The sequence below is a fragment of the Centroberyx affinis genome, unplaced genomic scaffold (assembly GCF_046629955.1).
Source record: "Centroberyx affinis isolate AG114_WGS23_722 - 3 ecotype Tasmania unplaced genomic scaffold, CSIRO-AGI_Caff_v1 ptg005310l_1, whole genome shotgun sequence".
In the NCBI taxonomy this organism is placed as follows: Eukaryota; Metazoa; Chordata; class Actinopteri; order Beryciformes; family Berycidae; genus Centroberyx; species Centroberyx affinis.
Genome location: NW_027282648.1, coordinates 116,574 through 140,794, shown reverse-complemented (window position 1 = coordinate 140,794; position 24,221 = coordinate 116,574). Strand labels below are relative to the sequence as shown.

Sequence of the window (24,221 nt, the reverse complement as noted above, 5' to 3'; positions counted from 1 at the left end):
AGTTGAAATTAAGCTACATAAATAAATTGTTTCCATAATAAAGTTTTCTAAACAAATACAGTTGGTACAACTTTGTTATTTCAGTCTTTACATTTCAAGCACCTTGCACTGTAGATGCTAGAATTTCCTAGTTAGGACAGATTTTCATTTGGTGGAAGCGTTCACTGAAAGGAAATCTTGAACTTAATTCATGTGAAACAGCTGATGCAGTATCAATGGAAAAAAATAACAGGATCGTCAGAGCAAGATTAGCTCTCGCTTCATTGTCTTCTCCCCCTGGAAATGATAATACTGATTGTCATGGTGGACTCTAAAGCAGGTTCCAGGACTACATTTTTGAAAATGTCCACACTTTTCAAGGGGACAATCTTCTGACTTGGAGACGGTGTCACATGATAATCTCATATCACAGTTTCTAGCAGTTTTTCTTCACAGTAAGACTTGTTTTTAGTCCTTCGTCCCTTTTTAAAGGTTGTAGTTGGCAGTGAAGTCAAAGAACATTCTCTCCTTCGACACAATCTCTCATTGCTTGATTCATGAAACAAAAGTTTGTTAGAAAAAAGACACTCTAAAAGGCTGGTGTATTTTACTTAAATATCCTCTAGTAATATTTCCAACTCCTTTGGCTCGAATTCCAACGACGCGTTCGGATGAAGAAGTGCGCTCCAAATCAAAATGTATCTTTCCTCTTTATTGCTGCCTTCTTCCCTTGTGTTTGAGGTATATACAGTGTGGTAGACTGTAGACTCGGGCTACACCATAGTCTCTTTGTTGGTGGCCTTGCTGAGGAAGTTTATGGAGAGGGTCTGGTGGTTGTGTACGGTGTGTACTGGCAGGGGAATCTGCAGTCTCACTATCTGGTCCGTCTGCTTCCACGTCCTGAACAGATGCATGTGGTAACGCAGAGATACCTGAAAAACAAATAGCATGAATGCTCTTAGTACCTGGCACCCAATATTGCTTTAGAAAGGAAAGAGCTAAACCTATAGTTATATCATAGGAGAAATATTAAGTATGGTCTCTGTAGTATAAACTCACTATTGAGTACTATAAATACACTAAGAAGTCCCTGCAGGAATAGACGCTCTCTGCTTTGCTCCTGCCTGCTTATCTATTTTTCTGCAATATTTTCCTGTTTTTCCAGCTGCAATGCACAAAAATGAGTGGGAGTTCCTGTTAACTACTAATTCTACAGGATTAACGTGTTTTTAAAACTTTTTCACCATCCGGGAATACACGATGCTCTGCTAGAAACCAGAATTTTTGCACTGGAAAATGACAGAACTGCATGACACACTTCCAATATCTTCAGTCGGTGAGTTAAAACAGCCTAGAACTCAGGCTCAGTGCTAATGAAGTGCCAGATTTGAATGATACCATAACCTTCCCAAAACTTGGTAAACCTGAACCAGTACCAAAGAAACTAACTGAACAGACTGAGTCTGCTACCCACTGGTATACGCTGGGTGCAAAGCCCAAAAATAAACACACAAATAGACAGCAGACTAATGCAAATAAGAGACAGCAGTCATCCCCGACACTACGGCTGGAAAATAGATTTGAACCACTATTGAATCTGTGTGAATCAGAAATGCCGACCACTATTGATCATTTGCACAAGGAAGAACGGCGACAGACTAAGGTGCGCACAGATAAAGGGTTAAAGTCAAAGGCTTAGACGGACAAGAAGCCCGGCCCCCCAGTGGAGCAGACACCTGTGCCAGACATTCTCATTGTTAGAGACGCCGCTATCAGAAACATAAGTGGTAAGATGATCAAAACATGTTGTTTTCCAAGTGCAATGGTCTGTGACATCAGTGAAAAAATCCCCCAAGTACCGTCTGACCACCCAGAAATGAATCAAATCATTGTACATGTGGGGACAAATGATATTTGCAGAGAGCAGTCGGAACTGTTGAAGCTGGATTTCACTGAACTTTTTAACAGACTTGGCAAACTAGAGATTCAATCCTTTATCAGTGGGCCATTACCAACAGCTGACAGAGGAATCAATAAGTTTAGCTGTCCAAAACCTGCAATTTAAAAGGACTGAACTTCCTTGATAACTTTTTTTTTTTTTTTTTTAAAGATTTTATTTTTGGCATTTTATGCTTTATTCGAGAGATATAGTGAGAGAGAGACAGGAAGGTATGGGAGAAAGAGCGAGGGGAGGACATGCAGCAAAGGAGCACGGGTCGGATTCGAACCCGGGTTGCTACGGGAAGGTCTGAGCCAAATGGTACGCGCCCTACTCGGTGAGCCACCAGGGCGCCCCTTCCTTGATAACTTTAACCTGTTCTGGGGGCGTAGAGACCTCTTCAGAGCAGATGGCCACTATCTAAACGGGTCTGGAGTGAAACTACTAACCGACAATCTCCTCTACTCCCTTCATCACCCATCTGCCCCCCTCCCGGATGCACTCAACTCTGACACACTTCAGTCCCAACTTCAACAGCAACCCATAGATGACCAGTCACTCTCACCGCAGCCCCAGTCCCAGCCTCAGTTGGGAGCTCTCTGTTCCTCCCCCGCCTCCCCTCTGTTAGGATTCACAGATAAGATGGAAGAACTGGTGAATGCTGGACTTAAACTGACCCCTCAACCTCTTCCCCGCACCGTCCTAGCCAGCCCACAGGCTCCACCACCCCCAATGCCCCGCTCTTTAATTCTCCCCCCTCGTCCTCCTCGCCCATGCTCCCCCTCTTCAACTCCCAGATGTCCTCCCCCTCCCTGCCCCCCTCAACCTTCATCCATCCTGGAGGCGCCAAGCGCACTGTGTCACACCAGCGTTGCTGATATCAACACCAGAGAAGCAAACAACTGATGGCCTTGGGGTCCCTGCTACAGTGTAGCTGGTACTATATGAAATTTCCCATATCAAGCTGGGACCCAGTACACGTATTGCTGGATCACAACCTTTAAGAGTTTTTACGTCAGTGCCTGTAACTTTACCCATTCCTGTTTTGACTAGCAGTAGAATAAGCAAGACGTACCCTCTCCATGCTGCAAACTTATCAAATTTGATAAGAGTGAAACAACTTGACAATTGGATATGTGTCCCTCATCACTCAAAATCGGGTTCAGGCCCTGTCAAAACTTCAAAATTAGCTTTACTAAATGTTAGGTCACTAAAAAACAAATAATTTTTAATGAATGGTCTTATTGTTGATTTTAAACTTGATTTCATGTTTTTAACAGAAACTTGGTTAGATGAAAATAGCAATGCTACACTTATTGAAGCATGTCCTCCAAATTACAACTTCTATCAGTCAGTTAGACAGGGCAGACGAGGGGGTGGAATAGCGGCAATCTACTCAGATCAGTTTAACTGTACAAAGGTTGACCTAGGAGAGTTTACGTCTTTTGAATATCTGGCCTTTGTCCTCAAGCCTGAAGCTCCAGTACTTATTTTAACACTATCGGCCACCTAGGCAACTACCATTTTTTCTCCCAGAATTCTCTGAATTGGCATCACTTATTATCACCAGATATGATAGAATAATTTTGAATGGTGATCTAAACATCCACATAAATATGTCTGATTCGAAGGCTATGGAATTCATCAACCTGCTGGACAGTTTAGAACTAACTCAACATGGTAACACACTCGACCTGGTTGTGATGAAAGGGTTAATGATTGACAATGTATCAGTGTCTCATGTCTCTGTTTCCGACCACTACTGTGTATTATTTGATGCTCATTTGATTGTAACCAGGAACATGAAAGAAATTGTTGCTCAAAAGCGGTTCCTAGATGCAATAGCAGAACTTGAGTTCTCAGAGCTTGTAAGAGAACTGGACTCATGTCATCTAAGCTGCTCAGTACATGAAATGGTTGATGCTTTTCAATTAGTAATACACTGAACAAAGTGGCCCCACTCAAGGTCAAAAAGAGGTTAAGTGACAAAATATAACCATGGATAAATAACTCTGTCCGTGAGCTCAAGAGAACATGTAAAGCAGCAGAAAGGAAGTGGAGAAAATCTGGACTTGAGGTCCATCGTAGCATTTATAAAGAATCCTTAACTGCATATAACAATGCTGTACGTGCTGCAAGAAAAGCCTATTCTTCAAAGATCATTACAGAGAGCGGGAGTGATCCTAGAATACTGTTTTCCACCATGGACCAACTTCTGAATCCTGCCCCTGTCTCTGACATTTTAAGCCAAGCCTCTGATGCAAAATGTGAGGAATTTGCTAACTTTTTTCAAAACAAAATCACAACTATCAGGGCTAGTATCGTTTCAGGTGCTGGTAATTTCAATAATGTCAATAACCAACCTTGTAAAAGTCAAACATCCATGAGGGCTTTTTCTAGTATTTCTGTTGCAGAACTTAATAAGATTGTAATAGAGAGTAAATCTTCCACCTGCTCTCTTGACCCTGTCCCCACTACATTTTTTAAGAGGGTTTTCAATAGTGTTTCAAACTCTGCTCTGAAAATCATTAATACATTACTTGAGACTGGGGTTTTTCCTGATGCCTTTAAAACCGCTGTTGTGAAACCGCTGTTGAAGAAATCACATTTGGACTGTGGAGTCCTAAATAACTACAGGCCCATATCAAACCTTCCTTTTTTAAGCAAGGTACTTGAAAAAGTGGTTTCTAACCAAATTAACAACTTTTTAAATGAGAACAACATTCTGGAGAAGTTTCAGTCAGGTTTCAGAGCCAACCACAGCACAGAACTGCTCTCACCAAAAGAGTCAATGATTTGAGACTTAGCACTAATGCCAACAGGGTCTCAGTTCTGGTTCTTTTGGACTTGAGTGCAGCATTTGACACCATCGACCACAATATTCTCATAGATCGTTTCGAGAACTGGGTTGGTCTCTCGGAATGTGTCCTAAACTGGTTACTTACATTACAGGGAGGAAATTTTTCATCTGTCTTGGAGATCATGTATCAGAGAAACATGATCTAACTTCTGGTGTTGCACAAGGAAGCAGTCTTGGTCCCCTGCTTTTCTCACTATACATGCTTCCATTAGGTGATATTATCCGAGAACATAATGTCAATTTCCATAGCTATGCTGATGATACACAACTATACATTTCTGTAGAGCCAAATCATGCAGATGCCTTAAGCTCCCTCACTACTTGTCTATTGGCTATCAATGATTGGATGAACACAAATTTCTTAAAACTGAATGAAGATAAGACAGAAATACTTTTGGTTGGCCCCAAAGCCAAAAGAGAAGAACTCTCCACAAGACTTGGGAACCTGAATCCCTCGATCAAATCAGTAACAAGCCTGGGTGTTATCTTAGATTCTGATCCAAGTTTTAATTCCCATATAAACAAGGTGACAAGAACAGCATTCTTTCATCTTAGAAATATTGCCAAGGTGTGGCCCTTCCAACCCCAGAAAGATGCTGAAAAGCTAACTTGTGCGTTTGTTACAAGCAGACTGGACTACTGCAACGCCCCTTTTACCAGCCTCCCTAAAACGTCTTGAGAGGCTTCAGCTTATCCAAAACTCTGCAGCTAGACTTTTAACAAAAACAAGGAAGCAAGAGCATATCACTCCAGTTTTAGCTACACTGCACTGGCTCCCAGTGTCCTTTAGAATTGATTTTAAAGTTCTTTTAATTGTATACAAAGCTCTTAATGGCTTAGGACTGGCCTACATTACAGAATCCCTGCTGTTCTACATTCCATCAAGAGCCCTCGGGTCTTCTACTGCTGGTTTGTTAGAAGTACAAAACCCCACTCAAAAGAAGACTGGGGATGCAGCCTTTTTTAACTATGCTCCTAAACTGTGGAACACCCTGCCAAAGAATATTAGAGAGGCGGGCTCTGTAAGCATTTTCAAACGACTGCTAAAAACTCATCTTTTCAGCTTAGCTTTTAAATAGCCTTCATTTTAACTGTTTTTGTTCAGGATCCCAACAGAGCTGACACGGGCAAGTACGAATTTTCATTGGTCTTGTCCGGGTAATGCTTACTTGCACGAGTGAACACTATATGTGGGGGGGACAGAGCTTTACCCTGTATGATTCTCATCCGTCTGTGGATGGTGAGGTTTTTGACCAAGAGGAGAATCTATGATTCTCGTCTGCCTTGGGCAGTGAGATCTGATGTAAATATCAGATCAAGAGTAGAATCAGGAAGGACAGGGGAAAAGAAAATTAAAGAAAAACATATGGGTTCACTCACAATGTGCATCTAAAAGTGGGAGTATTTGTTGTGTTCTTTTATCTTTCTATTTGACTCGATTTGTTTCTTTTGCAATGCATTTTGCTTGTTCTATTATATGAATTTTATCTTTTTATCTGCCTTTTATCTGCCTTCTATCTGCCGTCTTTTATCTGCCTTCTATTGATGTAAAGCACTTTGAGCTGCATGTTGTGTATGAAAAGTGCTATACAAATAAAGGGTTATTATTATTATATTACTTTTTATTTGGACTCTAACAAATAATGCAAGACACTTCACTTTCTTAATTGATTAAAGGGATTGATTTAATGATTAATAGTTATGTAGGCAACATGGTAATAATTAGAGGTTAATTATGAATAATATGAATTAATGATTCACCTATCAGGGCAATTATGCTACCAAAAATCCTACGGTAATACTATATATAAAAATACTGATTAAGGTAAACTCACTATTGAGTACCACAGACACTATAAGTCTCTGTAGGAAATTAGTGTCGGCACTATAAATCTCATTGGAATATTATAGTAATTTTTCATCAGGGTTATTTAACAATCATTTTCCCTTTCAAACTCCTTGGTAGGATGATAAGGGAAGAAAAAAATAAGCTGTTTGGGATGGTGCAGCATATACCAAAAGATAATAGTTTTTTTTTGTTTTTTTTAATCTTGACCATAGACAAAGATCCAAGGTCAACTGTGACTGTGATTGCACTGAGCAGCTCCCTGCTGTGAATTTGTATTAACTATGATGAGAAACAGGGTATTGTTCCTGGTGCTGGTCACTATCAGGAAAAATGGTACACCATTGTCCCTTTTTCCACTGGGGTTGTACCGTTTTTTTTTATTATGACAGGATACAGTGATTAAGCAAAGTGAATCGAGTGGAATAAATAAATGGAGGAATGAAAGTTTAGCATGTTTAAGCCTAAAAGGCCTCAACATGTCGCTGTTATTCATTTGCATTTATTTCAAACAAAAATCATGGGGGAAATCATGACCACCTACCATGCAGCAAGAAGTGGCTGGTCGAAGACGGGTTGTGATGTGATGGCTTGTTCCTTCAGCATATACAAAACGTATATATGTGAAAAATAGACATTCAAAAGTTTAATTTTGTTGCCAGAATCAACTTGGTATGTCTCAGAAAAGGAAAACTATGTCCAAGCTGTGGCGACCAGCCCTACCTCTAGGACAGACCAAATTTCAAAATAAGACTGATATAGTATAGAAATAAGACTCATGCTGGTTGTCACAGGGTCATGGAGAAAGGCAGACTTCCAGTTCTGAGGTGTTTTAAGTTGATTTTAACAATGAAATCAACTTTTCGAATGCCTGTTTTTTTTATATGCATCTGTTTTGTATATACTTAAGGAGGAAGGCATTGTATCAGTTTTGAACGGCCACCTATTGATGTAAGGTATGTGGTCAATATTTCTGCCAAGGTTTTACATCGATCTGTTATTCCCACGGTGGGAACAGTCAGGGTGAGAAACACTACCTGGAAGAGCAGGTACAGCCCAGCTTTTTCTACCAAGATGCACATCACGTTTATTTGGTATGGGAATTTTGTTTTTATGTGTTTTCCATTTTTATTTCAGTGTAGTTTTAGTTAGTTTTCAGTGTTTTGGTAAATTTAGTTAAGTGTATACTGTATATGTAAGGAAGTGAGTTACACTTAATCGCCAGTAGAGGGCGTTCTTGCATTTTTGGCACGTATTGTTTCTTTCTGTTGTGTTGTAGTTCTGTACCCTCCTTGGAACAGTAGTGTAGTCAGGGGGCGTTGTCTTTAATCCAGGAAGTGTTTGGCTACTCTACATAAGCTTTGTTAGAGTAACTTCCTTTTAGAGAACGGCACATACGCTTGTATTGTCCTTCTCTCCATGCATGAATAAACCTTAGTATAGATGGAAGACTGCTGGTTTCCTTTAGACAATAATTCATTGAGGAACCTAGGAAGATCATCATAAAACATTTTATTCTTTAATTAGCGTCACAAACAGGATCCTTAACCCACTGACGGGTACTTCAGGGGACAGAGAAAAAGGACTGATAGCACCAGGTAAGGCCATTGCCTTCCCCTTATTTCTCTGTCTTACTGGGTGTCCTTGTTAAGTGGTACAGGATCCATTGAATTATTACAATTGACCTGCAGTCTTCCCTCTAATACATTTGTATTTAAGTTGTTACTGGAAGGAATGTGTAGATGTGTATGTGAAAGTAGTTCAGTATGGCCTAAACACTTGTATTTGAATCATATTTGAGAGCTCTATGGAAGGGAGTAATGAGTAGATATTCACAACTTTGCTACAGATACACTGAGACAAATGTAACCAAATTTTATGTAGGATATTTGTTAATTTGGAGCATTCATCCATGTTGGTCTAGATAAGGATAAAAGAAAATGGGACAAAAACACAGCAAACTGGGACCGAATAGTCCTTCTCACTATATGCTGCGTAAATATGGTAGACACTCAGTATCCTGTATGTCAGCATGGAAAAAAGAAACAAAGGGAGATTGGCCGCGTGAGGGTAGTTTCAGTCCAGCCAAACTGGACAATCTTCTAGGTGCGATAAATGGTGCAAGGATAAGAAAAAAAGAAAAAGACATTCAAAGACAGATCTGGCAGTTGTGGCAGTCAGAAAGTGACAGGCAAAGAATCTCTGAAAATGAGGAAAAGGAAGAAATACAGGCTGAGATAGCAAATCTGATGATGATAGGTCTGGAAGAAGTTAAAACAGAACCAACTCCACTATATCCTCGAAAAGAATTGGAAGAGTTGGAAAAGGGTGGTGAGGAAAGTGAAGACGATGAGGAAATTATAGCTGAAATGCCTAAGAGACAACAGCTACAGGCTGCTGCTGCAGCTGTAGCAGCTCAACAGCCATCGACCCTAGACCAAGCAAAATTGTCAGATAGTGGCCCAGGTGCAAGACCCAAAGATTTAAAATTAGAGAGACTGCATACTCACTGCCAAACGCGACTAGAATCTGAGAAAATTGCAGAAGCAGTTTTAATAGCACCACAGCAAACCTTCCTGGGTGATGGCAATACTGAAGTATATTTTAAAAGACCATTGTCTGAATTGGACCTCCAAGCCATAGGTTCATCCCTCCCAAACCCTAAAGCAGATCCAACTCGCTTTATGGATGAACTTCACATAATTTGTGCTTGCCATAACCTAGCCCCTCGTGACATAACACAGCTACTCTCAGTTGTGTTTTCGGATACCTGGATACAAGAGCAAGAAGGGTTCCGAATCCCTACAGATGATAGATGGGCCGATGACAGAGCAATGTGTCAATGGCTAAATACGTGTGAGGAACGAGTAAAGCTAATAGCAAGATGCAATGCTAGCTTCCAGGAAGTTACTGATACTAAACAAAATCCAGATGAATCAGTCCAAGATTATATTGATCGCTTTATGGTGTGTGTGCTAATGTGGAATATGAATGCTGGTTTAACATTGCAGGAAAGCAACACCACAGCTGTAAACTTTCTAGTTAACGGGCTGTTGCCTCATGTAAGGACACATTTGACTGCTGTGAAGCTGGATTGGGCAGCCTCTGATTTCAAAGATGTTTGCGCTGCCGCAATAAATGTAGAAAGACAACAACAATTAGACTCACTACAACAGAAAAAGGCTGTAAACGACAAGTCAGCAAGTTTCTTTTTCCAGAGTAGGCCCATTTACCATAGAGGTAGAGGTAGAGGGAGAGGGAGAGGGAGAGGGACAGGTAGAGGTAGAGGTAGAGGTGGAGGACGTGGTAGAGGTGGAGGACGTGGTAGATGTGGCCGAGGTGGACATTTCCAACAATTGGATAAAAACCCACAAATGCACTTCGGTTTCCAACAAAACAGTGTTTTCTGGTGGAAAACTGAGGAGGGAGCACTAAACCAATTCAGGAAAACAATGTTTCATAATGTGCAAGGTGCATCAGATGCCCTTGACATTTTGTCTGAGAAATATAGAAATATTCATGATTTACATTGTACCGCTGCATTTTTCACAGATGAAGTGCCCAGCGCATACAAAGACCTTGCTAAACCATACCTAGATATCACGGATAAGCTTCAATTGGCTACAAATGTCTATTTTTCATATCTTGGCTGTGCAGCTGCTGTGCTTCTCACCCCTACCCAGAACATCCTGTTTCAGACAGCTGGCTCACTTCCGCATGTTACTCTAGCAGTGTCTGTAAATGCTGAACCACAAGATATGGGGCCGATGGTTAAGGCGCTGTCTTCTGAGACTCCAACTTCCTCGAAGCAGCTAAGCTGTGGCTGGGTCTTACACAACTTGCCCTCTGGCTTCTCACTCACTTCAACCCCACTAACAGTCTGTGCTGTATTCTCTAAACTATCCCCTGCCCCCTCCCCTGAATATGACCCTCCCACTGTGCTGAGCAAAGTTCCTAAGTCGCTATGGGCAACTCATGCTAATGATGTGGATTTTGTTTCCTCAACTCCCCCACACATGGTGACACTGAAATCTGACGCAGTGCTGCCAAATGTGAGACAGCATTCATTAAGCTCTGAAGCGACTAAAGGTATCCGACCTGTCATAGAATCATTAAAGGCTGAAGGTGCGATAGTGCCCACCAAATCACCTTGTAATACTCCCATCCTTCCAGTTCCTCAGCCAAACAAACCTGGCATTTGGACATTTGTACAAGACCTCCGGGCTGTGAACAAAGCTGTGGTACCCATTCACCCTGTTCTCCCTGATGTTGCTCTTAGTCTTGCTGCATTACCTTCTAACTCTACCCACTACACTGTAGTGGATTTGTGTTCTGCTTCCTTCTCCATCCCTGTCCACCCCGACTCCCAATACCTCTTTGCTTTCACCCATGAGCAGCAACGGTACACTTGGACTAGGTTGCAAGTGCGACAGGGTTACACTGAAAGCCTGGCTGTGTATGCTGCCACTGTTGCCAGAGATCTGAGAGACTTGATACTTCCTGGTGGGAGTACATTGATCCAATACGCAGACAATTTGCTGATCGCCTCACCCTCTGCTGAGTCCTGCCATGAAGACTCCATTTTGCTGCTGACGACCTTAGCTGACAAAGGTCACAGGGCCTCATTGTCCACATTGCAACTGTGCTCTCCGACTGTTTCCTACCAAGGTCAAGTGATCTCAGGTAGGGAGCGACTCCCCTCATCCTCCAGGATCAAAGCACTTGCTTCGGCCCCTAAACCGCTCACAAAGAAACAAATGCATTCGTTTCTTGGCATGACTAACCATTGCAGGATGTGGATAAATGACTATTGCTCCATGGACACTGTCCTGCGCGCTGCCACGATGAAGGACCAAACTGATGATGTCATATGGACCAATGAGATGAACTCTGCCTTTGACAGTTTGAAGCAAGCACTGTCGAGGGCACCGCGACTGGGTTTGCCTGACTATAAACTGCCTTTTACCCTTCATGTTGCAGAAAGAGATGGATTTGCTTCCTCAGTCCTGACACAAAAACATGGTCCTGTTGCCTATTTCTCAAGTAGGTTGGATGCCGTGGCTTGTGGTTTACCTCCATGTCTACGTGCTGTTGCTGCTGCAGCTAAGTCTGTCTCTTCCTGTCAATCTGTTGTACTCTCTTCTCCCTTAACTGTGTCAGTTCCTCACTCTGTCTCTCTCTTGCTGAATTCCCCTGCCACTCAACATTTCACAGCCACGAGAGTGTCTGGTTATGAAACTATTTTGACTTTGTCTCCTAATATTACCATAGTCAGGGCCCCTGCAACCCTGCTGCTGCCATTACCTCATGAAATAGAGCATCATGACTGTGAGGCAATGGTACATTCCTTTACTGCACCAAGACCGGATCTCAGCAAACCCTTCTATTGAACCCTGATCTAACATATTATGTTGATGGTAGTCATCTTAAATTATCTGACACAGACTATAGAGCAGGGTATTCGATCATTGATGATTTCGCTGTTGTTGAAGCTGCTCAACTCCCTTCCACCTGTTCACTCTTCACAAGCTGCTGAACTCACTGCACTGACCAGGGCATGCATTTTGGCTGAAGGAGAATTTGTAAATATTTACACTGACTCACGCTATGCTTTTGGTTGTGTTCACAATTTTGGTATAATATGGTCCCAGCAGGGTTTCCTAACCAGTTCAGGTTCTAAATTAAAGCCCATATTCGTTGCCAACCTCCTGTCCGCTGTTTTACTGCCTTCTGCAGTTGCAGTAATAAAATGTGACGCTCACACTGGACTGTCTGAGTTTTGGTTGCAAAATCCGCTGCAACCAACCCAACTCTAATGGTCAGAGACTCCTGCTGCACTGCCATTAGATGACAAGGGCATTAAAAGCCTCTGCTGACGGAGAATGGCTAGTTGGCAGAAAGCTCATTGTACTTGTGATTCAACTAGCCTCTGGCTTTCCCCTGATAGAAGAGTGTTTGCCCCTTCGGTGTTTGTCCCTCAGTTGGTAAGAGTTGCATATGGCTCTGCACATGTGTGAAAAGGGGGGATAATAGCAAGCAACGGTAGCTCAACAAGCTCAAATACATTGCGAAAGACGTTTGATTTGTCAGCAACAAAAAGTGGGAAAAGCACAGAAAACGACCCCTTCAAATCACCCAACGCCATGGGGTCCCTTTGTAAATATGCATAAATATGCAAGTTTGTATCCAACTTGAGAAATGTGCTGTGGAAAGACATAATGGGATACTAAAGAACAAACTGGCTAAGATAACTTAAAGACAACTTAAACTTTTGCATTCCCAGGTGAAGCAGTCACATATTGCTCCTACAGACTCCTAATTGTCATCCATTTAACCCTGGTGACTATGTGATAAGTGTTTAAAAGAAAGAGAAGTCTCTCCCCTAGGTGGACTGGTCCCTTCCAGGTGCTCCTGGTGTCCGACACTGCAGTGAAAGTTGAAGGCAGTCCCTTGTGGATTCACGCCTCCCATTGCTAACCAGTTCCTGCCCCAGATCCGAGGGAGACTATGCCTGCCGCTGAGGATGCGTCCTACAGGTTACAGACAGTGGATGTGGGCCCTGTTCCTGTCTACCTGCGGTACTCCAGCTGCATACGCTGGATCTCATGTGGAGATGACAACACTCTCAACTCTACTCCCCACACCTCCGCTGGACTATGCTGGACAACGTACACGAGTGAATCCGTCGCCACAAAAGGAACACTGAAGCAGATTGTTACTGCTTACGCCAAATCATGGCCATGGTTTGGGGTGTGCTGCTGTCTCTTTCTCCCTATAGTGTTTCAGACCCATCCCCTTAGACTCCAGGGATTGGTGTGTGAGGTGGAGACGCCAGGAGCTTGTTGGCAATCAGGGACCAGTATATAAACCCAGAGAGAAGCCCCAGTCTCTGCCACTCGGCCACTTCACTTAGTCGTCCTCTTTGTCCTCTTAGTTTGTCTATGCTATAGGTTCTGCTGATTGTTTTTTTTTTTGCACTGTGGTAACTGATAGTGGGAAGCTCTGTAGGGGTGTGCTGCCATTTATTTTACACCCCCCTTTTCTCCTGTTTTTTGTTAGACAGGGAGTTTAGAATTGTATTTTTAGTTAACTCCAGTTTAGTTGTACTTCATTTCTAGGCAGCATGGGTTTTTGCTTGTTTTTTTGGCCTTGCTCACCCCGAAGCCTTTTAAGCTTCCCTCGTTTTATTTGTCATTAATGAGCCTTTGTAAAAAATTGACCCTTTGTTCAGTCTATCCCTGTTTTTGCTCCTTTCTCCCTCAGACTCAGTTTATGTTATACATAAATGGGGGCTCGTCCGGGATTAGAACTCTCTCACTCACCTCCCACTTGGTTATGATAAACCTGAAAGGAATACTGGATAATAAGACTAGCTGTAACGTGTGTGTTCATGTTCCTCATGCAGTTAATATAGGTATTCCCGTCTCTGCTTTCTCTTTACCTGAAAATGCTCTAATAAGATGGATACAAGCTTTGAAAACAAGAAGTATAAATGAGAGTATTGGTAATATTGTCCTATATATTTTTTTTTATTTACTATTTTTAACTTTATCTCCTATTTCTATTCTATTACACTTTACCTTTTAATTTGTATTCTTTTAGATTTACATTGATCTTATATTTTGAGTAATCAATAAAGTTGTTTTTAATTATATTGATGTGGTCAGTACATAATTATTTCGGACAAGATGACTACGGATGTCTAGTTAATGTTACTCTTGAGATTAATGTCGCCTCTTCTAACACCTCAATCCTAAAGAATGTTGCCTTTCATGCCTTATTCACCAAAGCAAAAAGGTTTTTTTGAAGAGCCTGTTCCTGATGTTCCCCGGTGTAGTTAACAATGTGCATCATATAGACACACTGACTACAGAGTTAGAACAACTGACTAATGATACATGAGTTTTGATTTCAGGTCAATTTAGAGCATTTGCACCAAGTCAGCCTCATTCATTTTGTCACAACACTGTAGATTTGGTAAGAAAAGTGCTATAATGTAGACTTTTTGTTATTGTGTACCAGTATTTCCCTCAAAATGTTATTCTTGTCAGGGTGACAAGGAAACAGCATTCAGAGCATCATGGGATACCAAAATTCTCCACTGAAACATTTTTAGGTGGGTTAGCAGCTCCTTAAGCCAGGGTGACCCATTACACCTATTCAATGGTAGGGGAAACTCTGTGTACATAAAAAGTGGTACCATAGATCCTCAGCTTACCGCTGTCCAGAAAATGTATATGGTGAAGAGGGCCAGGGTGAGGACCAGGAGTCCCAGGGCTTCCATGCCGTTGGTGAAATACAGGTCCATGGCTCCCTGAACACACAGCCATCCTGACAGGCTGGCCAGCGGTGTGATGAACAGGAAGCACACCACATCGCCACACAGCGTCCTCCTCTGGTGCTGCATGGACGGAGAACACAACCACTGCAGGAGGAGGGAGAGGAGGAAGATGGAGAGTGGTTGCCAGCAGATAATATAAGAAAATATCAAGGTAGTTCAACCCAAACAAAAGATTACTGTAACGTTTCTATTGGGACTTATAGTATGTTTGTGATACTCAATAGTGAGTTTAAAGTGACATTTGTATTATTTATCTCCTATGATATCATTATAGTATCCCTATGGTATTCAAATAGGGACTTTCTTGCTGGTAAAACATCAATATCCAAAAGTATAAAAACTTAGATCTCCAATCAAGTGCAAACAAAACAAATAGAGACAGGATACAGCAAAGAAAAATAGGATATGAAAAATAATGGAGCAAATAAGGGATATTAAACAGAACACAACTGACAGTCATGTTATTTTTTACAATAAATATCATCATCAATGCTATTACTGTGCACATTATCCACCATACAGCCTAGATCTGGTTGGTAGAATTTTGATTATGGTGTTACAAGACAATTTTTTATTGCAACTTCACTGAAAACCAGCAAAAAATAGGGTAAAAAAAACAACACGTTTAGTTCATGCATGTACAGTAAACATAAAATCCTACATGCGTGCAATGTAGTGATACAGCAGTAATGGATTCTGGCATTTGAAATTAATGAACGTCTGCTACAGAACAACACACTGAGCACATCCGAGTGTCAATGTGGCATTTGGGCCAATAACCTCTCATGATGTAGTAATAATAATAATTAGTCATCAGCCATCCACTCACCACATCCTCCACATCCTGCCATTAGGCTGCAATATAAAGCCATTATATTGTCTATTGGATGGGCTGCTTCAATGAGTCAAAGTGAATCCAAGTAGCTTCGTTTTAAGTAGTCAATCAAATTAATCTACTGAACTGTGATCTTGGCTATTGGCAGTAAACACATCCATTCACCAGTTAGATAATCTGTCATTTTCTCTCCATCCCTAATCCTTCCTTCAGTCCTTCTGCGCTGCATGGGTATACATGAGTGTATGTGTGTGCATGTCTGTGAGTGTGACTGTGTGTGTGTGTGTGTGTGTGTGTGCACATATACACTCAGTATCAGTATCCACCTTATTAGGTACCAGGTAGGACCCATTTATTTCTCCAGAACAGCCAGAATCCTTCGAGGCCTGGATTTAAGGTGCTTGAAATGTGAAAAAAAAATGGATACTGAGTGTGTGTGTGTGTGTGTGTGTGCATGTGCGCAGTGTTTTGTGACAGCAGGCTTAAGATGTTCATTGTGTAGCTTAACCTGGAGTGGCACATGGTCCTTAATCAGCAGATTACTGGAGCTGGCTACACATGCAACAGGAAGAAGAGGAGGAGGAGGAGGAGGAGGAGGCCACTAATACAGATGCCTGTCCTGTCCTCTGCAGAGCGGCATGGGAAGGAAACGCCATCTAATCTGGCTCTCAAGCTAAGTGGCTTTAGGGGTAAAAGCGGCCCAGTTAACAGCAGCAGGCTCTCCAACGTGAAGGCAGCAACTAGCCGAGCAACAACTCCTCCCACTGAAGCTGACGTCTGTTGTCTCATTGAGAAAAAAAAGGGGCAAAGCAAATTGGATACACAAATCATGTTAACTGACCTTACTCTGACCGCACACAGCATAAGAATAACAAACGGCCAGGTGCTTCATTCTCATTTCAAAGTGTCAGTCAACACTCACACTCATCACTTACATTACCCACAACAGCCTGATAACTGTAGCTGCTTTGCAAACAGGTGAACAGTGGCAGACACTAGCAAGCGGTCAGTTATTTTCTTTTGTCAAGTCGATACAAAAGATAAATGGGGGTTCAGACATGGTCCATGTTGCGTGTGTGTGGCTGTCCCCTACCTCAGTGAATGGTTTTGGCAGGCGTTCCAGTGCAAACTGGTGGTGGCAGAGTTCACAGTGGCTGCTGTTGGAGGCGGTGAGCCAGTGCTCCAGGCAGGCCCGGTGCACCATGGCCAGGGTCCCGGCGCACTCGCAGGGGGACAGCAGCTCCCCGGAGCCCCCTCCCTCGTGGCAGATCCGACAGAACGGCTCCTCGCTGCACAGACCGGCACACAGGGGCACATAGTGGTCATCTTAGAGGATGATCGAAGGGTGTGTATGTCCCTTGCAATGGAACTCCTATGGGAGGGCTACTCTAATGTTTTCATGTCATGGACCCCCTTATAGACACACATTAGGCCCTACAGACCCCCATATTTAGTATCACAGACCCCATTCTGGGCATTGCTACACAATACACTGTCACATTGGATTCCTGCATACCACACATGGAGAGAGTTAAAAGAATTATCTTAAGCCTATAGCTCCACAAGTAGTAGGAATTATACCATTATATACCATTCTATTCATTATGTATTAAGCACAATCTCATTCCTCAGTTGAATGCTGTCTCTGCTTTCAGTAAATTTCCAGTCTCCACCAGTTTGAGATAAACAAAGTTTCTGCCCAGAGACGGCCTTGAGTGTCCGGTAGGAACTGGATTTTGTTATGCACCAAAACTTCTTATCAGAAGAAACCTAAGATAGGGATGAGCCAGGCTGTCTGGGGATTCAGCTATAAGACAGAGACAAAGGCTTGGTTTCTCGCCTTTTGCTGATCACACCTGTTGTGAATGCATCGTGCCTTGTCTGCAGACAACTCTACTCTCTTCTAAGTCTCTTTTATTACAAGAAACTTCCACCACACCACAAGCTATAACCTAGTCATCTGTAAATGAAGCTTTAGCTTGTCGTCAACAACGGACTTGTTAACTGCAGGAATACAATAAAAATCACTCTGGGCTGCAGCTGTTCTTGCCACATCGCTGGGAAACCTGGGTGAATTTAGCAAGCCGAGGCACGCTGCTGAAACACTCATCTCCACACCGCTTAGAAACTATTTCCATTTTACTCAGTTGATGACGCTACTGACTGCAAAAGGAAACTACCTTACAATACCGTGACAACAAGCATGGAGTTTCAAGTGTGCCAACCTGCATTTAACAATGTCTAAAGTCATTCATTGAATGAGTTCATGTGTTTTCCTATTCATTTCCCATAATTTGTCTATACTGCTTTACCATGACACGCACATTGCTTGGGCCACACTTTATTTTTAGATGACTCTTTTTAATTAGACAACGTGCACCCAGTGTACCGAGCTAAAAATAATGTAAAGTCCAGCCCACACTGTAGTAACAGGGGCTCCCATTGGCCAGCTGTTGGCCTGTGGATTCTCCCTCACACTCCATCTGTACAGTCAGTAGGCTACAGCATGTTGCTAACACTAGCAAGCCCTTACTTTGCCATCTAAAATACTAAAGGTGAATTTATTTCGTAACATATGGCTTCCAAATAGATTTCTAGCGATTTTTACCTTCACTTTGCTCTCCATTATACTGCTAAAAGCTACATGATCAAAATTGGAATCACGTAGTCTAATGTATGGGGATTTCCACACCTTGCCATACCCAACTGATGGCCTTAGTATTACCTGTCACTGGTGGTTGTGGACTCTGTAGAGGGCGTGTCTCCATGACTGTCCGTTACTTCCTGGTTGCAGCTGTTGAGCTCGTCCTCCAGCCCCTCTTCAGGCAGTAACTTCACCTCCCCTATAGGGCTGGGCACCCATGGGCTCAGGGGCTGCTCTGTTGTCATGTCTGCTCTGTAAGGGGCCATTCACAATGTCAGGAGCATCACCCCTATTAGCAGACACAGGGAGACAGATGGGAACAGGATTCAGGGGTTAATATAGACACACTTGTCTTTGATTGGTCAGATCAAATCACCATGATGTACGTTCAACTGGTTATTCTATAAAATGGAAGATATCTCATAACTCAACACATTTTGAACTGTTTTCAGACACTTTAAATAAATAATCCTCGATGTAAAAAAGAATGTAATTAAATGTCTGTTTTTCTTACTGTTTTTTTCTTATTAAATGCTACTCTCTATTGCCAACTGATATAACACAATAGTGATTCAATCTATATCCAGTTCATGAAAGTTTTTACATTTGCTGTTCTAAACACCCGGTGTCTAGTAGCTCTTTCCCAACTCGGGAAAGAGCTAAAGAGAAAGAGCTACCAGTTGAAATGGTCTAGAACCGCCACTGTTCCCAAGAAAGACGTCACAGAACCGGACACACTGTTTGATTGACAGGTGGGAAGTGCAGTGCTGAAACACCACAGCAATGAGCGCTGAGCAACAAAGATGGAGACAAAGGAAAAAACACAAGGATCTCGAGGATTACCACTTCAAAACAGCCAAGGAATGGAGCAAAAAAGTGATCAAAAGATGGATGAATGCAGCATCTTGCTTTCCATGCACGTCTCATATTACAGATCATTGCTACAATGCAACAGACAAGTGCTAGTTTTCAGTAAGAGTAAAGGTATACAGTGAGGCAAAGAGATCACAGTCCTTTTTAAACTGCTGTGATGGATTAGGCTTGACATGCTCAACAACAAACTGTGGCTCTGTCCAGTATGGGGGGGAAAAGCAACACAGTTTAATTGGGCTTAGAGGCCACACATAGAGCCCACACGTTTTTTTTTTTTTTTTTTAAACCAAAACTACATCAAAAAGTTTGTCTATTTTTTACTGCCATCAACTGGTGTAATTTTTCTGCAATAATTTGCCATAGATTTTGTGCAGACACAATGAAAGATGAATTGGGCAGGGTCTGATTTTGCATGTGTCCAGTGTGGCTGCTGCTCAGTGTAATAGCTAATTAAAGATGTTGCATACAGTATGGCATTTCTTTAACATTATTATTTCATCAAACATTAATCTGAGTTCTAACCTATTGGCTTTGATGATTAAATAAAAATTAAATTTAAATGTAAATTTAAATCTATATTTATCAGTTTCACAATTTTACACATGGTCAATTTTACATGGACATTCAAAAATATATTAAAAATGCAAACTTGGCAATTCACAAATACATTTAAGGACTATAAATATAGTTAATGTAAATGTGAAAAATCAAATGAAAAACAAACGAATAAAAACCACTCTCCATTTACTTGTACACATGTGATGTCTAATCATGTGACATTTGTTTTTGCCTCCTTTTGAAACTGTCCGATCTCAGCCAGTCTCTTCCTGCTTTGACCTGTGTGAGAGACAGACGCTCTCAGGAGACTGGAGGGACACCAGCATGGTGAATCTCCAGCTCAGATCATCTGTGATTACATGAAGAGGTGTCAAACAAAACAAGCTCAACAAGCTCCTCTCTTCCCAGGTAACGCAGGAGCCATGTGCAGGTTCACAGCCAGCTGGCATCTTGCCCTGAGCTCAGGGAGAGGTGTACTGCAGCTACCAGTGCCTGATCTGACAGGTCTCGAAGGCAGAATATTGTTTGGTAAAGTGGGCAACTTCAAGGCTTGATGGGCTATACACACATACCCAGATCTAGGCATTTACTGTAGGAAGTATGATATACACATACTGAATTTTGATATTCTCCAACACTACCACTGTTGCTTTGATTATTGATGCATTTATCCATTTAAATGTAATACTGAATATAACTGTTGCATCTGAACTGCAACAGTTTTAAAAAGCAGTAATGATGCATGGTAATCAGGCTCAACAATGAGGTGAAACATACTCTAACAAACTAATTGTTCTCTCTACTGGCTGCTATAATTTAATGGCATTCCCCTCCCTTCACCTTTACATTGCTGAAAAAAGACAGGACTTTTGCTTAACAGTTATGCAAAGCCCAAGTCTCAAAATAACACCTACCCCAAGGACAACAGGTCACCTATTTTGATTTCATTTGCATGATTTAAAACCCTGTCGGTGCAAAGTTGTTATTTATCACAATCACACACCCGCAAGCAGTGACGCATGAAACACAACATGAAACAGTTTGCAGAGCAGAGCCTCTCACACTCCAACCTCATGACAGCCAAGCCCTAAAGCCTGTGAGGCAGAAGATCTTCCCAACAAACAACACTGTGCACCAAGTAACATGACAATATCCAACAGTCGTCTTACCACCTGCTTGATATCCACAAGTACTCCCTTATTCTGAGAAGCGGCACTGTCTCAAGGTGTTTATCGGAGAGAGAGGGTGTATGGGAGCTCTTCGCTGCGGTGTTTCTCCTCCTAAAGCCTGCCAACAGATTACCGCGGTTGACAGTCGGCGGTGAGAGTAGTGAGGGATTAGATGGAGGGGAAAGTATAAGGGCCAGACTAGGCAAATGGAAATCACATCATAGTGAGTTACACCAGGCAGGAGCGCCACCTCACCATATCCCCCTTAATCCTGTTAGGGGGCTACCAGGCAAGCAGCAGTGCGATCCTTTCGCTGGCCTCCCAGCTCCTATGGTAATTCAGGCTCCGGTCTGGTAGAGAGGCTCTGCTGTTACCGCAGCATTAAAGACCAGGGAAGGCAGAGGAGAGAAAGGGCCGGCGCTGTTGTTGTGGGGGTGAATATCTGTGGCTTTGGGGCTGGATGTGTCTGTGGGGGAGAGAGGCTTTCATTCTTTCATTTGTCCTTTGTTTAATCAGGTAGACTCATTGAGATGGAGATCTCTTCTGCAAGAGAAAGCCTATACGACAAAAACATCCATAAAGATGACAGAGAAAATGCATAATACATTTCAGTCAGGCAGCAACATATAGGGGCATACAGTGTCCCATGCCAGACTTCCTCAACTGGCATTTGGGGTCAATAGTCCTGATGGTGGCGCTATATTAACCATCTATAGTTTTACAATTTATTACATGTAAACAGTTAATACATTATAAAAGGACTCTTGACAAATAATACTTCATTTGACTGCAGCTTCAACAGTGCAGAGGTTGACAAAGTACCAAAATATTCTACTCAAGATGTTCTGTTACCTTGCTGGGATTTTTCTTATGCACAAGGAAAAACACTAGTGCTCTCAAGTAAATTTGCTTTTTCATAAAAGAGAAAATCCAATCCCATCCCTGTTGTAAGCAATACTTCCCATCTCCATAGCTTCAAAATGTTGCATGTGTATCTTGGCCCTAAAGGCTGTGAACAAGGCAACGTGTCGGTCAACAGGAATTGAAGCGAGACTTGCAGCATAATATACCATAGCATTAGAAGCTGCCATGTAGACAATGAGAGTGTTTATCCATCTACTTGGGGTATGTTACCCTGCAATGTTTACCAAAATGTTACAAAGTGTGCGTATCACAGTCATAAAGGTGCTGATACACCCGGCCATGTAGGCTATACTCCCAATACCAACTAACCAAATAAAAACACAGGAGTAACATCTATTCAAGTGTTGCCTTGCAAAAAGATTTTCCTGTGTGATTAAGAGATTAATTGTGTTAAGGCAATCTATTTATTAATTTTGATCATCATATTTGACCAGACATTTATTTTCCCTGCTCATCTCTGCCTTAACAGTTGAACCAAAACATAATCTGTCTGTCATAAAGAGCTGAATTCTGCTGCCATTGACTCAACAATAAGTCCATTCCGTTTAGGGCTGCAACTAACGATTATTTTCGTTGTCGATTAATCTGTCGATTATTTTCTCGATTAATCGATTAGTTGTTTGGTCTATAAAATGTCAGAAAATGGTGAAAAATGTCGATCAGTGTTTCCCAAAGCCCAAGATGATGTCCTCAAATGTCTCGTTTTGTCCACAACCCAAAGATATTCAGTTTACTGTTATAGAGGAGTAAAGAAACCAGAAAATATTCACATTTAAGGAGCTGGAATCAGAGAATTTTGACTTATTTTTCTTAAAAAATTACTCAAACCGATTAATCGATTATCAAAATAGTTGGCGATTAATTTAATAGTTGACAACTAATCGATTAATCGATTAATCGTTGCAGCTCTAATTCCGTTCCACAGAAACGTTTTCCCTGAACACTCTCATTGTGCCACAAGTATCAACTGTGCTGGAGTGCTTTTACATCTCTTCTGTAGTTGTGAGTTTGGTTGTTCATTCTTTCTGCACTGTTGGTTTGTCATCCAGTAACAAAACATCCATGGACTGGATTGAAGGAGAAAGGGTCATCTATAGACCCATCAAGGTGTGTGAGCATTGTTTATTGCAGTTAAATTGTAAAGATTTTGAGCTTAATTAAAATGTAGCATAAGAGGCTTTTGAGTGACATTATCTCATTTCCTTCAAAGGTATTGTTCAATGTACCGGTGTACAGAGAGACTGTACAGCTCTGTTGGGAGTGTAAGTACTATGAAGTACAAGTAAGAACCACTTTTGTTTCAGGCTTGCACAAAATAAAACACCTGACAAATTCTGGTAAAGTGTCTCCTATGATTATACATGAGAACATCTGATGTTTTCTATTGTCTTGTAGAAAAAAATGATGGTGCAGTTTTTGAGGCTTCAGCAACAAAGGCAGGTCCCATCTGAGCTGACAGCTGAGGACATGACTGACTGGCTGGTGGAGCAGGGCAAGAAATCTCGGTGAGACTTACTGAGACAGGAAAAGTTTACCTGTTTTAATATGGGTGCTCACTTATTGAATTTGACAACTAAATACAAAGTAATTGGTTTAAAACAGTATTTCTACCTACGTGTATCTACGTGACAACCGGTAACAAGTTGTAAAGCCGTTCACTAGACTTTACGACCATGTACCCATTACTCATACAGTTATAGTGTCCTACTTTTCAAACTGTGTGGCCTGTGTACTGTTTTGAGTCTAGGGTTGAGGTTCAGAGACAGAGCGGTGTTGTGAATCATGCCTCACTGCCTACAAATGGGGCGCTGTCTAGGACTTATATCGGTGTGCCAGTCGGTCGTGTCCTGATAGTGAACGCAGTCTGGAGCAAACAGAGACACGTTCAATACACCTCCAACAGAGCTGCACGGCTAAAACTCTGCTTTTGTCTCTGTCTGAACCTCCCTCTACTCTGTCTGATCCCTCCCAGGATACTGAGGACAGCATAGACTTACTGAGACAGGAAAAGTTTACCTGTTTTAATATGGGTGCTCACTTATTGAATTTGACAACTAAATACAAAGTAATTGGTTTAAAACAGTATTTCTACCTATTTTAAAATCTCGTGCTTTTGTTGAAGGCTAAACAGCCAATTCAAGTTAGTCTTACCTATCGAGCATGGCCGTACGCAGGCTTTTAGAAATATCAAGGTCCAAAAACTGAGCTCGCTAGGGGGATTGGGGGGCATGCCCCCTGAAAAAAATGTGATTT

At 41.9% G+C, this 24,221-nt stretch overlaps 1 protein-coding gene across 1 annotated transcript; it reads right to left on the bottom strand.

The window, feature by feature from the left end:
* Positions 1–752: 752 nt before the first annotated feature.
* Positions 753–18,710, bottom strand: LOC139667125 (E3 ubiquitin-protein ligase MARCHF3). Its single transcript, XM_071546541.1, has 4 exons — positions 18,533–18,710; positions 16,894–17,126; positions 14,843–15,049; positions 753–911 (listed from the first exon to the last, which is right to left on the bottom strand). The coding sequence occupies exons 1-4, from the start codon at positions 18,708–18,710 to the stop codon at positions 753–755; spliced, it is 777 nt and encodes a 258-aa protein (XP_071402642.1).
* Between the last annotated feature and the right edge of the window lie 5,511 nt (positions 18,711–24,221).